Here is a 13604-nt window from a genome sequence, read left to right on the forward strand (position 1 = left end):
GGAAAAGACTATGAGAAAGAAAATGAAAGTAAGAAATGGAAAAGTGAAAGGAGATTCGGAAAAAAAGGGGAAAGATGCAGTAAAAAGTGAAAGTACTCCAAGAAAGTGAAGGACGAATTCAAGAAATGGAAAAATTCTGAGGAAAGGTGAAGAAATTTTGTGAAGAAAGGAAAGACAAAAGAAAAAAAAAGGGGAGAAAGAAAGTAAGAAAGAAAGAAAGAAAGAAAGAAAGAAAGAAAGAAAGAAAGAAAGAAAGAAAGAAAGAAAGAAAGAAAGAAAGAAAGAAAGAAAGAAAGAAAAAAGACTATGAGAAAGAAAATGAAAGTAAGAAATTGAAAAATCGAAGGAGAGAAAAAAGTGAAAGACGAAGGAAAAAGTGAAAGTACTCCAAGAAAGTGGAAGATAAATTCAAGAAATTGAAAAATTCAGAGGGAAGGAAGGATGGATGGATGGATGGATGGATAGACAGACAAATGTAAGCAAACAGCTTGGAGGGGGTGTTAATCACGTGGAAGTAAAGCTCAGACTGTAAATGGAATAAAGCAGCGGTATAACAATAGAAGGCAGTGGGAAGGTGAAGGAGTGGGCGACAGAAGAAATTCAGAAAGTGAGAGCAGTCTGTAAGGACTCACCGATACATATTTACAAAATTCCTCCCCATTGACAGCGCTCCTGAGTGCAGGTCTAGAATCGACGCCTGGAAAACACAAAGGGAGAAGAGATTGTAAATTACACGCAACCTGCGAGCTGCTGGAGCCTTCACCACCACGCGCTGGCACAGCAGAGGCTTCCCGGTAATGGAGCCGCCTGATTACCACCCGCAGCAGCTTTCTACACTTAATGTGCCAGATAAAAGTTAGAGTTTAGCGTCTCCTATTGTTGTCAGAAAATTATAGCTTGTAGTCAAAATAACATTCTACAAAAGAAAGGTAAGGAAAATGCTAAAACACGAGAAATGATACCGCATACTGAAAACAACTAGAGCCAATTCCATTACTCTGGCAATGGGCGGCCTGGAAAACCTGCTAATTTACCAAGTCACAATATGAGCCCATTACCAGACTGCGGGAATAACAGCCGGGATTCACAGCCACGTAGAGTAAATGATGGTTCAGCTCAGTCATCTAAAACAAGGCATTTCCCACTATGGGGTAGATTTATTAATACTTTTGCTCAGAGAGGGTTTGACACAATGGGTGAGGGAAGAGAAGCAAGGAGGGGCAAATGTAAAGTCAGAAAGGCAGGGGAGACAAAGACTTAGGAAGGCAGGGAAGACAAAGAGCTAGAGAGAAAGTCAGGGCTGACAAAGACTTAGAAAGGCAGGGGAGACAAAGAGCTAGAGAGAAAGTCAGGGCTGACAAAGACTTAGAAAGGCAGGGGAGACAAAGACTTAGAAAGGCAGGGGAGACAAAGACTTAGAAAGGCAGGGAAGACAAAGAGCTAGAGAGAAAGTCAGAAGAGACAAAGACTTAGGAAGGCAGGGAAGACAAAGAGATAGAGAGAAAGTCAGGGCTGACAAAGACTTAGAAAGGCAGGGAAGACAAAGAGAGAGAGAGGCAGGAGAGACAACGACATAGATATAAGAAACAAAGGCAGAGGAGACAAAGACCTAGTGTCACGGCTGTATGTGAGCAACAATAGTATACACAGTAAAAGAGCTACTGACCGGACCCAAACTAGGGAGGATAAAGGGTGACCCCTGTCAGACCCTCAAAGCTCTCCCTATTCTGCTAAAGCACATGCCCGGATCCAAATGGCGGAACGAGGCATGCCCACGTGCCTAAGACTGATGACCACTGTAACCCCTACAATAGTGGAAGGGGCACGGCCACCGGTGCCCTACTCAGTATATGGAGGGAACCGTGGCCACCTCAGATCCAGTCAGAAAATAATCAGGTACACAACAATGTCTGTACACTTAGCTGAAGGTGTTGCAGCCGCAGAGAAGACGGATCCAAGGACAGCTGGCAATATCCGGAGTGCTTGCTGCAGCAGAACACAGGTCCAGTGAACTGATAGCTACAAGTGAAGATACTAAAGCAAGAGCTACAACTGAAATGAGAACTATAATCCACGCCCTACAATAGGAGGAGGGGTGATATAAAGAGAGGGAAATCAAACGCATGAGGAACAGCTGGGAGGAAGGAAACCAAAAGTAAACAGAGCAGTGAGAACTCCTCCCAGCTCTAGTAGTGACATCATCACAGGGGTGGAGAAACAGAGCTGTGAGAACGTCCCAAAGATCTGGTAGTGACACCTAGTCACAAAGGTAGGGGAGACAAAGATTTACAGAGGAAATAGAGACACAGAAAGTACAACAGGAGAGACATAAACCTACAGAGAAATGCAGCGAAGGCAAAGACCTATAGAGAAACCCTACAAAGAAAGGCAGGGAAGACAAAGACCTAGTTAGAAAGACAGACGAATGAACTGTAGGGGAAATAGAAGTATAAAATAAAGAGCAGAGGAGACAGATACACTGAAGAACAGGAGCATAGACAAAAGGACAGGGGAGACAGAGGTTTAAACTTTAAAGGGGTTATCCAAGTTCTAGAATCCACCCCCATATGCCCGGGCCCCTCACAGAGGTTATACTTACTTTGCTCCAAGCAACACAAGTGCCGAGGTAAGTACATTGTGTGTGAGGGGCCAGGGCATGTGGAGATAGATTCTAGAACTTGGATAACCTATTTAAGGGTAGGGAAGATAGAGAAATATACTGAAGGACAGGGAAGAAAGTAGAATAGCCTGAAAGGCCGCGCAGACAGAGGAGAAAACTGAAAGGCAGGAGAGACAGAGGCTTAAACTGGAGGGCACAGAACATAGAGGAATAGACTGAAGTACAGAGGAGAAACAGGAAAAGTATGTAGGGCAGGGTAGACAGAGGTATAGACTGAAAAGCAGGGGAAACAGAGGAAAAGAATGAATGGTAGGGAATAAAGGGGTGCTGACTGAAGGAGAGGGGAGACAGAGGCTTAATCTGAAGGGTAGGGGACATAGAGAAGTAAACTGAAGGACGGGTGAGAAAGAAGAATGGCCTAAAAAGGCAGAGGGAAAGGAAGAATAGGCAGAAAGACAGAGGAGACAGAGGTATAGACCGAAGGGCAGGGGAGACAGAGGTATAGACCGAAGGGCAGGGGAGACAGAGGTATAGACCGAAGGGCAGGGGAGACAGAGGTATAGACCGAAGGGCAGGGGAGACAGAGGTATAGACCGAAGGGCAGGGGAGACAGAGGTATAGACCGAAGGGCAGGGGAGACAGAGGTATAGACCGAAGGGCAGGGGAGACAGAGGTATAGACCGAAGGGCAGGGGAGACAGAGGTATAGACCGAAGGGCAGGGGAGACAGAGGTATAGACCGAAGGGCAGGGGAGACAGAGGTATAGACCGAAGGGCAGGGGAGACAGAGGTATAGACCGAAGGGCAGGGGAGACAGAGGTATAGACCGAAGGGCAGGGGAGACAGAGGTATAGACCGAAGGGCAGGGGAGACAGAGGTATAGACCGAAGGGCAGGGGAGACAGAGGTATAGACCGAAGGGCAGGGGAGACAGAGGTATAGACCGAAGGGCAGGGGAGACAGAGGTATAGACCGAAGGGCAGGGGAGACAGAGGTATAGACCGAAGGGCAGGGAGACAGAGGTATAGACCGAAGGGCAGGGGAGACAGAGGTATAGACCGAAGGGCAGGGGAGACAGAGGTATAGACCGAAGGGCAGGGGAGACAGAGGTATAGACCGAAGGGCAGGGGAGACAGAGGTATAGACCGAAGGGCAGGGGAGACAGAGGTATAGACCGAAGGGCAGGGGAGACAGAGGTATAGACCGAAGGGCAGGGGAGACAGAGGTATAGACCGAAGGGCAGGGGAGACAGAGGTATAGACCGAAGGGCAGGGGAGACAGAGGTATAGACCGAAGGGCAGAGGAGACAGAGGTATAGACTGAAGGGCAGAGGAGACAGAGGTATAGACTGAAGGGCAGGGGAGACAGAGGTTTAGACTGAAGGGCAGGGGAGACAGAGGTATAGACTGAAAATCAGGGGAAACAGAGGAAAAGAATGAAGAGTAGGGAAGAAAGGAGTGCTGACTGAAGGAGAGGGGAGACAGAGGCCTAAATTGAAGGGCAGGTGAGCAGAGGGAAGAGAAGAAGAGCCAGAAAGACAGGGGAGACAGTGGTTTAGACTGAAAGGCAGAAAAGACAGAGGGCAATAAGGGTCATGGGGCCACTAACCCACAGAATGTATGTTATCACTTTCCCACCACAGACCTCTATAGGTAAGGACTGGCATAGTGAGGCAGCAGGAGCTCCACGTTACAGGGCGTAAGCTTAAATGGAAAAGAGCCTAAAGTGTTCTGCGCTCGGCACGAAATCTTTTCCATTTACAAATTGGAACCTGCAAAATATGAGCGCCAGACACGTAGAAGCTGACAACCTCCTGCAAAAGCTCAGTAACAGGAGAAGGGGGAGAGGGAGCAAAAAAGTATAATAGGCTAACAGACGGACAAATGAGGCGATGCAAAAACAGGTCAATAGTGATGATGGAGGGAGGATTATCTGAGGAGCGCTGATTTATACCGGCCAGGCTCATAATCAATGACCGGGGCCAGACCTGGAGAACTTCTGAGTCCTCCACGCCAAGAAGGAAAATTTGAGACAATACATGGGAATCTGCTACTTATAGAGGTAAACACCAGTCCGGGTCCCTTAAAAGGAACGTCCACGTCCAAAAATTATTCATGATGGTCAACCAAGTGGCCTTAAAGAGCTTGCCTAGTATTAGAAAAAAAAAAAAAAAACATGGCTGCCTTCTTCCAGAGAAAGAACCAGACCTGTCCATGAGCTTAGTCAAGTTTTGCAGCTCAGCTCCACTGAAAAGAATGAGCCTGAGATGCAATACCACACAAAACCTGAGAACAGGTGTGGTGCTGTTTTTTTGGAAGAAAGCAGACACATTTTCTAATCCTGAACAACCCCTTTAAGAAAAAGCCAGATACAAGTGGAGGTCACAAGGCGTATCTTCAAGGCAAAGGAAGGGCTATTCACACCGGGCTAGAAGGATGACTGGAGGAGGAGTAATAAGGTACCTTACCCATGTGCTTACTTCTCATGAGCATGTCAAGTCAATAAGAGGCGGAGCCAACATGTGAGACCAGTAAGAGGCGGAGCCAACATGTGAGACCAGTAAGAGGTGGGGCCAACATGTCAGGCCAGTAAGAGGTGGGGCCAACATGTCAGGCCAGTAAGAGGTGGGGCCAACATATCAGGCCAGTAAGAGCCGGACAGGTCATTAGAAGTGTTTTGTAAGGATGAGGAGGCGGGGCTAACATGACAGGTCAGTAGGAGTTTTTTTTAAGGATGAGGAGGCGGGGCTAACATGACATGTAAGTAGGAGGGTTTCTGAGGATGAGGAGGCAGGGCTAACATGACAGGTCAGTAGGAGGGTTTCTAAGGATGAGGAGGCGGGGCTAAAATGACAGGTCAGTAGGAGGGTTTCTGAGGATGAGGAGGCGGGGCTAACATGACATGAGGCAATTTACAAGGCAGCATGGCTGTCACTGCAATGTCAAACCTGACAGTCTTGTTACCAGCACGGAGACGTTCAGGTGGGGAGGGTGGCTGAACTGTTATGACAGGTTCATAGCGGTCTGATTAAACCTGGAAGCGCGCTTGGCAGATTTCATATCTTATTATGTGTCGCTATGTAACGCGGTGGAGTGGAGGAAAATACCAGGTCTGTGGGCCGTGTCTAGTATTGCAGCTCATCCCCATTCACTTAATCAGATGCAATACCAGGCTGTGTCTATGGCTAAGGGTAGGGCTGAGACTTTTTTCTTATCTCACCGTCAATCCTTAGGGTAGGCCGTCAATGTCTAACCGGTGGGGTCCAAACTCGACAATAGGCACAGTGAGGGGGTCACGGTGCTCCCTGTTCAGAGGTGCAGCCGTCCATATGGACAAGCTGCTGTCAATAAACTGATCATGGGGGTCCCGGAAGTTGGATCCCCACCAAATTAATGTTTTAAGTCCCGGAGAACCCCATTAAAGGGTTTGTCTAATTTCACACAACTTATTAGGTATTTTGGAGTTATTAGAGGGAGGCCTCTGTTCAGGATCCTCATCTCTTGACTAAAGAGAGTCTCTCACTCCGGAGGACCTGTCCTGTCCTGCATTACACAGAAAACCAACTCATCTGAATGGACAGTGTGTAATACCTTAATTATCCTGTGGGGGTGCTCCAGGGAAATTGAACACTTACTACCAAGTTTTAGATCACAGCTGATTGCTAGAGATCTTAGCGGAAGAGACATTTTGAGATCAGTTTAGTGTCCAGGGACCCCTACAGCCTGTCCAAAAGTGGAGAATCCCCTTTAAAGGAGTTATCCCATGAAGACAACTTATCCACTATCCACAGTATAAGTAGAGGTCTGACCGCTGAGGCACATGCCGATAACAAGAAAGGGGGTCCTTGCTAAAGCACTTGAATAAAGGGGCGCTCCATTTAGCTCTATGGGGATGCGGGAGATCGCCAAGTCCAAGCGGCTGGCTATCTCCTGCAGGTCCATAGAGCTGAATGGAGCAGCGGACATGCACGCATATCTGCCCCTCCATTGAAATGAGGAGCACAGCAAAGCCAGGCAGCTGGGATTACCATGAATGCCGCTGGGACAAAATTCCCATCCTCCCCACGCATTTTCACTTTCGGCTGTGAAGGCACAGGAGGGATTACTTGCTTCACGGCTAGAGGGCCTCCTAAAATGTGTTGAAAAACCCTGTATTAATCTGCCTGATATCCAATACTCACCCCTCCGTCAGAGCCTCCGAGGGACAATCCCGCCTCAGCTATCCTGTAGGAAAACACAAAGTCAGTAATCAGATCTCAACTAGAAACAGACGTTTGCCGCCGGCTGGCACGCTGTCGTATACTGCTGGAATTCACTCGATGCCGTGCAAACCTGTGTATGGATACCAGAAGCCAGGGTATAAGGTTAACCCGGGAGCTATGAAGTGGGAAGACTGGAGAATGGGAGGTCTGTGAGCTCCGGATTCAATCTACATGCGGGGTCCTGATCTTTTACGCCTTGGAAAATATTTCCCAGATGTCTTTATCCATTAACTGGAAACAGGCGTGAATGGCTCCCGTTTCTGGAACAGTAGCCAGAGTTACTGATTTTAATGGAATCCCCTTTAATTTAGCCTCTTCTTAGAAAGCTGGAACTGACCCCAATATTTAGAGGTTCTCCAGGATATATACGTAGGGGGGAAAATAACTAAGCGTGCCTAGCATCCTTAGACACTAGTACATCTTAAAGGGGATGTATTACTAATCAGATGTTTCTTACAGAGGCAGCATTATTAATCAGATTGTTCCTACAGAGGTAGCATTATTAATCACATTTCTCTTACAGAGGCAGCATTATTAATCAGATTTTTCCTACAGAGGCAGTATTATTAATCAGATTTTTCCTACAGAGGCAGTATTATTAATCAGATTGTTCCCACAGAGGTAGTATTATTAATCAGATTGTTCCTACAGAGGAAGCATTATTAATCAGATGTTTCTTACAGAGGCAGCAGTATTAATCAGATTGTTCCCACAGAGGCAGCATTATTAATCACATTTCTCTTACAGAGGTAGCATTATTAATCAGATTTTTCCTACAGAGGCAGTATTATTAATCAGATTTTTCTTACAGAGGCAGTATTATTAATCAGATTGTTCCCACAGAGGTAGTATTATTAATCAGATTGTTCCTACAGAGGAAGCATTATTAATCAGATGTTTCTTACAGAGGCAGCAGTATTAATCAGATTGTTCCCACAGAGGCAGCATTATTAATCAGATTTTTCTTACAGAGGCAGTGTTATTAATCAGATTGTTCCCACAGAGGTAGTATTATTAATCAGATTGTTCCTACAGAGGTAGTATTATTAATCAGATGTTTCTTACAGAGGCAGTATTAATCAGATTGTTCCCACAGAGGCAGCATTATTAATCACATTTCTCTTACAGAGGCAGCATTATTAAATCAGATTTTTCTTACAGAGGTAGTATTATTAATCAGATTGTTCCCACAGAGGTAGTATTATTAATCAGATTGTTCCTACAGAGGTAGCATTATTAATCAGATTTTTCTTACAGAGGCAGTATTATTAATAAGATTGTTCCCACAGAGGTAGTATTATTAATCAGATTATTCTTACAGAGGCAGTATTATTAATAAGATTTTTCTTATAGAGGCAGTATTATTAATCAGATTTTTCTTACAGAGGCAGTATTATTAATCAGATTTTTCTTACAGAGGCAGTATTATTAATCAGATTTTTCTTACAGAGGCAGCATTATTAATCAGATTTTTCTTACAGAGGCAGTATTATTAATCAGATTTTTCTTACAGAGGCAGTATTATTAATCAGATTTTTCTTACAGAGGCAGTATTATTAATCAGATTTTTCTTACAGAGGCAGTATTATTAATCAGATTTTTCTTACAGGGGCAGTATTATTAATCAGATTGTTCCCACAGAGGCAGTATTATTAATCAGATTGTTCCTACAGAGGCAGCATTATTAATCAGATTGTTCCCACAGAGGTAGTATTATTAATCAGATTTTTCTTACAGAGGCAGTATTATTAATCAGATTGTTCCTACAGAGGCAGCATTATTAATCACATTGTTCCCACAGAGGCAGCATTATTAATCAGATTTCTCTTACAGAGGTAGTATTACTAATCAGATTTTTCTTACAGGGACTGTATTATTAATCAGATTTTTCTTACAGGGACTATATTATTAAAGGGGTTGCCTCACTTCAGAAAGTGGCATTTATCATGTAGAGAAAGTTAATAGAAGCCACATACTAATGTACTGTTATTATACATATTGCTTCCTTTGCTGGCTTGATTCATTTTTTTCACCACATTATAACACTGCTCATTTCCATGGTTTTGGCCACCCTGCAATCCATCAGCGGCGGCCGTGCTTGCACACTGTAGATAAAAGCGCCAGCCTCTCTGGTGGCCGGGACCATTGGAGTGCACATGGGCTGGTGCTTTTTCCTATAGCGTGTACAAGCACAACCACTGCTAGTGGACTGCAGGGTGGTCTGTAACCATGGAAGAAGCGAGCAGAGTATAATGGGTGATGGAAAAATGAATCCGGCCAGCAAAGGAAGCAATATGGACAATCACAATACATTAGTAAGTGCCTTGTATTAACTTTCTCTACGTAATAAATGTCATTTGCTGAAGTGACACAAACCCTTTAATCAGATTTTTAAATTTTTTTTATTACTGGGGTTGTATTTTTAATTTGATTTTTTTTTTTTTACAGGGGCTGTATTTTCTTAAAGTGGTTGTATATAGTTTTGGAAAAAATGGCATCTATCCTCCAAAAGCAGTATCCTCAGTTGCGTGATATTGCAACTGAGCGCCATTCACTGCAAAGGAGCTGAGCTGCGATATCAGAGAGGGAGAGGATAGCAGAGGCTGTACTCTGTGACTAAATGGAGTTAGTCTTGGACTTCCCAGACTTGGGTGCAAGAAGTAGTCAGAAGTGCAACTAGCATAGGATTTTGTAACCAGAGTGGACCCATGTAATATCCAAGGAGCTCCTGTGAGGGCGCAGTTCTAAGCGTCCTGCCCTGTGGCGGGCACGGGTCCAATGCTTTATTTGTTCTCTGTAAGCTGTAGGTCTCTGCTGCGTAATTAGCTGTAAGACAATGTCCTGCAGAATCGACTGGAAAATCTTCGTAATTACTATAACTACTGCTTAACGTCCTCCTTCACGGGTCTGTGACTATGACGGCGCTGCCCACTTTGGAAAGCAAAAGCTTCCACTAAAATGCCAGCAGAACTGTATGTGGTGAAGGGGTTATGAAAGTAGACATTTTAAACATGGCGGAGTCAATAGGAACATCTGTGGGCTGAGCGAGCGTTTGTTCCTGATCTATGGGGGTGCCCCGACTCTCAGCCGATGTTGGTGAAGGAAGGATCGGGCTGTTGGCTTCCAGACGATCCTTTGTTCTTATGGAGATAAGCTGCTGTCAGAAGCCAATTCCCCTCTCTCTGCATTCAGAACACATGCATGCTCGGCCCAGCAGAGGGTGGGGAGGATTAGCGGTCTTTAGCTTAAGGGGGTTTTAATATTGATGACCGATCCTCAGGATAGCTCATCAATATCGGCGGAGGTGAGACACCCGGGACCCCCGCAGTTTGAGAAGGCCGCAGTGTTCCTGTGAGCTTAGCCTAGGCCAGTGACATCACATTCATTGGTCAAGTGGCCTAGGGGCAGCTCAGTCCTATTCAAGTGAATAGGGCTGAGCTGCGATACCAAGTACAGCCACTATACAATCTACGATGCTGTGCTTGGTAAACTGCGAGGAGGCTGCGGTGCACAACGGAGTTCCAGTGGGCACTGCAGCGTCATCAAACAGCTGATGGGCGTGGGTCCCGGGTGTCGGTCCCCTTACCGATCAGATGCTGATGACCTATCGTTAGGATAGGTCATCAGTTAAAGTTGTAAAACCCCTTTAATAGTAACACTGTATTCAGTATGCTCCTAAGCTCCCCCTAGTGGTGAATGCAGGGAGCCAGAATATATGCCGATCAGCTGTTTGAAGAAAAGTGCCGCTGGAGGTGCGGATCCTGCCTGTGATGACATGACCCGCACGGGGAAGAGAGAAAAGGAGCTGAGGGACGCCGGGCCTCCTACGCCGGCAAAACAAGATGGCGCCAGGGTGCCATTCTGTGCTCCACCACCAGAGGCCCCCCCTCGCCCAGTTTTGATGAAACTGTTGCACTTCAGAGATAGAGACACTATAATTAAGAAAGCGAGAGATCATCCTGAACTCCTAATTAATGGGAATAAAATCGCTATATATGCAGATTTTTCTGCCGAGTTTCAGCGAAAAAGAGTCAAATTCCAAGATGTGAACCGTCGCCTCCGCAATCTACAAATTCCCTACTCTATGGTGTATCCGGCCAAGTTGCGAGTGGTGGCACATGGAGAAGTCTGCATTTTCAACTCCATTGGACGCGGCACAGTGGGTGGACGCCAATGAACCTACGCTCAAAGCATCGGCGAATAATATTGGATGAACATTCATCACACAAGGTTCTGGGAACTGTGCTGAACCCTACGGGTGCTGGAAGATGCGTCTGATGAGTATCGCAAGCCGCGGTTATATGTTTTACCTTTTTTTTTCCTACAGAAGAACTCTTATTTATAGCGGCATTAGCGATGCAATTTGCACTAACATCTGTTTCTGTTCCATAGGCAATGGGCTACCTCTGCTAGAATTCTCCGCGACTCTCAGATCATTCAGACGGCAATTTCGTGGTCTGTTTACTTCTGGCGCCCGGCAGAATTCACTATTCATAGGGCAGGTCCGTAAGACCAACCCGTTAAATCCACCAGCCTAACTCCTGGCTATACTATATATCTTCCCCGCTGCAGCAGCTGAGGGGGTGGGGTGGGACCCCTGGGGACGTTGCGTCTGCCCGGCTGATAGCCTATATTATAGGTCATGACTCACCGGCAGCTTTGCTGGAACATAGTGGTCTCTCTGATAAGATAGAAGGATACCCTACACTCAGGATGATACATAAAGTCTGGCAGAGGTGCTGTCTATACAGGGTTTCACCCAGATCACTCCTTTATGGAAGAATCCCCAGTTGCCTGAAATATTTCGCCTAGAAGGTTTTTCGCCTTGGGACCGTAAGGGCGTAAAAAATCTTACATCAGCTGCAAAAAGATGGTAAGTTTAAGTCCTTTGAGCAACTTAGAAATGAGTTTGCGCCTCCTCATACAGCATTTTATCAGTTTTTGCAGCTACGACACGCCTTTCAGGTCCAGGCGAAATCTATGTCACTTAAAGGGGTTGTCCGGGTTCAGAGCTGAACCCGGACATCCCTCCATTTTCACCCGGCAGCCCTCCTGACTGGAGCATCGAAGCAGTTCATGCTCCGATGCTCTCCTTTGCCCTGCACTAAATCACGCAGGGCAAAGGCATTTTCAAGAGTTCCGGTGACGTATCGGGGCTCTCCATGGGGCTGCCAGGAAGCCCGGTGACGTCACCGGCACTGATGGGCGGGATTTAGCGCTGCCCTAGCCAGTAAAACGGCTAGGGCGGCGCTAAAGCCTGCCCCTCAGAGCCGGTGACGTCACCGAACACACTGCCGGGCGGAAGCTTCCGCCCGGCCGTGTGTTATGATGAACAAAAGAGCCCGTGCCCTGTGCGATTTAGCTCAGGGCAAGGGAGCGCATCGGAGCATGAGATGCTCCGATGCTAGCCTCAGGGGGGCTGCCTGGGGGAAAATAAGGGTATGGCTGAACCCGGACAATCCCTTTAAGTGTACGACAGTCCCACTGTTCCAACAAATCCTCACGGGTTACTCCTCGAGTGGATTAATTTCGTCCATTTATAGGAACTTATTTGTGAAATCAATGAAACAGGATACTGTCGTGGTCAAGTATAAATGGGAGGGGGAGGTTGGACCTATAATAGAGGAGCAATGGAAGTCGATTTTGGCACTGACACCTCAGCTATCGCTCTGTGAAGGCCAAAGCATGTCCCAACTGTTTCTTATCCACAGGGTGTATAGGGCTCCGGCAGATAGGAGTTAGACCTGATGCACCCTGTCCTCGATGTGGAGTGAGTCTGGCTTCCTTGCTGCACATGCGCAGAGCTTAGGAAATTCTGGACTGATGTGTCGGCAGCTATTAAAGACGCTTATACCATTGAGATCCCGCCTGATCCAAGGACATGTGTACTGGGAATACTGGACATTAAAAGCCGTCATTATCGTTATTTTTGAGGGTTTAAGTGGGGATGGGTTATGATAGTTACCATTCTTCATGGGTAGAAAATCCTATGAATATATTATTGCACTGTCGCTGGATAATATGCATAATGTGTGATACTGCTTTTATAATCTGTATCATTTAACAGAGATTGTGTGTATCTCATACTGCAATATGTGCGTGTAATGGTATTCATATTTTACTTTTACCTCTGGAAAATGAATAAAAATTATTTGATTTAAAAAAAAAAAAATAGCCGTCTCTCTACCGACTGCTTTCCGGCTTCTCCATACACATAATCAGTGTCTGGCATGGCCGACAGTGTCTGTGCGTTCTGTGGGGAGAGCAGAGAAAGCTGCTGCCAGATACTTATCTCTCAGGAAAACAAACGGATCAGGCAAAAATGTTCATTTAGCCCGATCCTTCTCTCTTCCGACTGTCGGGAGCTCCCCATACATGTCAGCCAAACCTGCTGTTCTCACCAGGTTCAGCCGACTAATGGGGGCTCTTTAGACTCAAACTGTTGTCAGCATGTGTTAAGAAATTATACGAGGAGGCCATACACACGTGCACGCTCGGTCCAGCTGAGCATGCACGTGGTCTCAGTAGGGAAAGGGGATAACCAGCTATCAGACACCTCTCATCTCTCATGCAATTGCAAGCTAGGGCATGTTGAAATCCATCAAGCCCAATCCTTCTCCCCCCCCCCCCCCACCCACAAATGTCTGAGATCTGTACAGAAAGCTTACCTCCAACTTGCCCGTATTCCTGACACCTACCACCATCAGCCATATTGCTTTCACCCG

The 13604-nt window shown here is 46.1% G+C and overlaps 1 protein-coding gene across 2 annotated transcripts in view; it reads right to left on the reverse strand.

Annotated features, from left to right (window-relative positions):
* Positions 1–13604, reverse strand: part of OGFOD3 (2-oxoglutarate and iron dependent oxygenase domain containing 3) — a 130462-nt gene that overhangs the window by 100425 nt on the left and 16433 nt on the right. For both annotated transcript variants that reach the window (XM_040437510.1, XM_040437511.1), the window contains exons 4-5: positions 6799–6841; positions 633–697 (exon numbers count right to left, since the gene is read on the reverse strand). In XM_040437510.1, the coding sequence (XP_040293444.1) occupies positions 633–697; positions 6799–6841 (108 nt within the window). The remainder of the gene's footprint in view (positions 1–632; positions 698–6798; positions 6842–13604) is intronic.

This window comes from Bufo bufo, chromosome 6, assembly GCF_905171765.1.
Source record: "Bufo bufo chromosome 6, aBufBuf1.1, whole genome shotgun sequence".
In the NCBI taxonomy this organism is placed as follows: Eukaryota; Metazoa; Chordata; class Amphibia; order Anura; family Bufonidae; genus Bufo; species Bufo bufo.